Source organism: Arachis duranensis, chromosome 10 (assembly GCF_000817695.3).
Source record: "Arachis duranensis cultivar V14167 chromosome 10, aradu.V14167.gnm2.J7QH, whole genome shotgun sequence".
NCBI lineage: Eukaryota > Viridiplantae > Streptophyta > Magnoliopsida > Fabales > Fabaceae > Arachis > Arachis duranensis.
The window spans coordinates 65,580,213-65,582,408 of record NC_029781.3 but is presented as its reverse complement, the minus strand read 5'-3'; the positions used below and the strand labels follow the sequence as shown (position 1 = coordinate 65,582,408).

Genomic DNA, 2,196 nt, shown 5'->3' with positions numbered 1-2,196 from the left:
TTTGTTTTGGTTATTATATACCTGTTTAGATACTATATTCTCCACTGTATATGTATTTTGTATGTACTCCTCTTAGAGAGTTATTTTGGAGAAACAGGATTTGTATATTGTCTTTTGAGTTATCTTTTGGGCTTTCCTTACTATATGTATGTATGTATACTATATGCTCAGACCGGTTATCTTCACAAGCCGAGTCTCGAGTCTTGATATATGTATATTGGCACTCTTTTGTATATCTTTTAGCTTTAGCTAAATTCTTAACTATTCATTTACGTTATCAATCGGAGTGTTGCGCTTTTGATTCATCGATTTTTATTTACCCACTTTTCTTCAAAGGCTCCTAGTTATGAACATTTTTGCAATACTATACGTACTATATTTTATTTTTAGAGGTCGTAATGCCCCTTCCATTTCTGTTTTCTGACTTTAGCATAAGACTCTGTGTGGTAGGGTGTTACATTATGGTATCAGAGCCGTTTATTCCTGTAAAGCCTGAGGGACGGACTGACTATGCTTCTGTGCATTCTCTGTGTTTGTGTTCATGTGCTATTAGGATATTTGACTGATATAACTGACATAAACGTTCATGAGCATACATTTGGGACTTCGAGCACTAGACTTTCGATATCGAGACTGATCAACTTGATATCACTTGTTTGGTGTGTATAGGAACCAGATGGCACCTCGTGGACGCGGTCGAGGCCGTGCGACAGGACATACCGGTACTCATAAGCCAGAATTTAATCCGAATGATCCAGTGAACTTCATGGCTGCATTGCAGAATATGGCTGCTGCTATGCAGGCCATCGCTGAGGCACTCGGGCAGCAGATGAATAACAATAATCATAATGGGGAAAACAGTGGAAACGAGACTCAAGGTCAGATGATACTGGCGACCTTCTTAAAGGTTAATCCGCCAAAATTCAAGGGAACCACCAACCCGACGGAAGCCGTCACTTGGTTCTAAGTTATGAAGCGCGCACTGCAAGTGCAGTTGGTACCTGAAGAGCAGTGCGTCAAGTTTGCCACTTATCTACTCACCGGAGAAGCGTCACATTGGTGGCAGAGGACCCGACGTATCATACAGCAAGGTGATGATCCTATCACCTGGGATACCTTTCAGGAGGAATTCTACAAGAAGTACTTTCTGACCTCTGCTAGGACGGCCAAGGAACTCGAACTACTGCAGCTGAAGCAGGGTACGATGACCGTATCTGAGTACACGGACAAGTTTGAGGAGTTGTTTAGGTTCTCCCGTATGTGTCAAGGAACTCCGGGAGACTTTGGGGAGTGGAAATGTATCAAGTACGAAGGAGGACTCCGAAGTGACATCTACAGTTCAGTAGGGCCTATGGAGATCAGGACTTTCTCCGAGTTGGTAAAAAAGAGCAAAGTTGCCGAAGAGTGTGTGAAGAAGGCAGCTGTAGAAAGAGGAAGCCAGAGGGGATCTCTCCCACTGAACTAAAGGAAGAGTTTTGCTCCTAGAGGTCCGCCCTTCAAGCGGGGAGGTTTTGCACCACAGTGGACTCAGGGTCAGAACAGCTTTAGAAGGCCCAACAACAACAACAACAACAATGCTTCAGGGAGAAGATTTGGGAAGCAACTTTTGAATGAGCAGGCTTGCACTAGATGTGGGAGTTACCATCCTGGTGTTCCGTGTAAGGCCGGTTGGGGTCTATGCTACTCATGTGGGAAGCCGGGGCATAATGCCTCCAACTGTCCAGAGAGGCAGAGACAGGGTACCGGGAGAGCACAGCAGCCTAGACGGGTGTTCACTACTTCAGCTATAGGGGCCGAGGGGTCTGAGACACTCATCTGAGGTAAATGTGAAATAACGTGTCAAGTTTTAAATGCCTTGTTTGATTCTGGAGCATCGCATTCATTCATTGCATTTGAGAAAGCTAGTGAGTTAGAGTTGAAGATCATAACGTTAGGTTATGACCTGAAGGTGTATAATGCCACCCATGAAGCCATGCTAACTAGGCTTGGATGTCCGCAAGTTTCCTTTAGGATCAAGCAACGTGACTTTGTACACAATCTAGTATGTTTGCCGACGGTAGGTCTTGACCTTATCTTGGGGTTGGACTGGTTGTCCAAGAACCAAGTTCTTCTCGACTGTTCTGCGAAATCAGTGTACTTCATGTCGGAGGATACGGAAGGGCCGGTTGTGGTAAATAGCTACTACTTGAATTCCAT

General features: G+C 44.6%; 1 protein-coding gene across 1 annotated transcript; it reads left to right on the top strand.

Annotated features, from left to right (window-relative positions):
* Window positions 1-970: 970 nt before the first annotated feature.
* On the top strand, window positions 971-1,819 carry LOC107469868 (uncharacterized). The gene is made up of 2 exons (XM_016089250.1): window positions 971-1,423; window positions 1,523-1,819. Exons 1-2 carry the CDS (start codon window positions 971-973, stop codon window positions 1,817-1,819), a joined length of 750 nt encoding a protein of 249 aa, XP_015944736.1.
* Window positions 1,820-2,196: the final 377 nt, after the last annotated feature.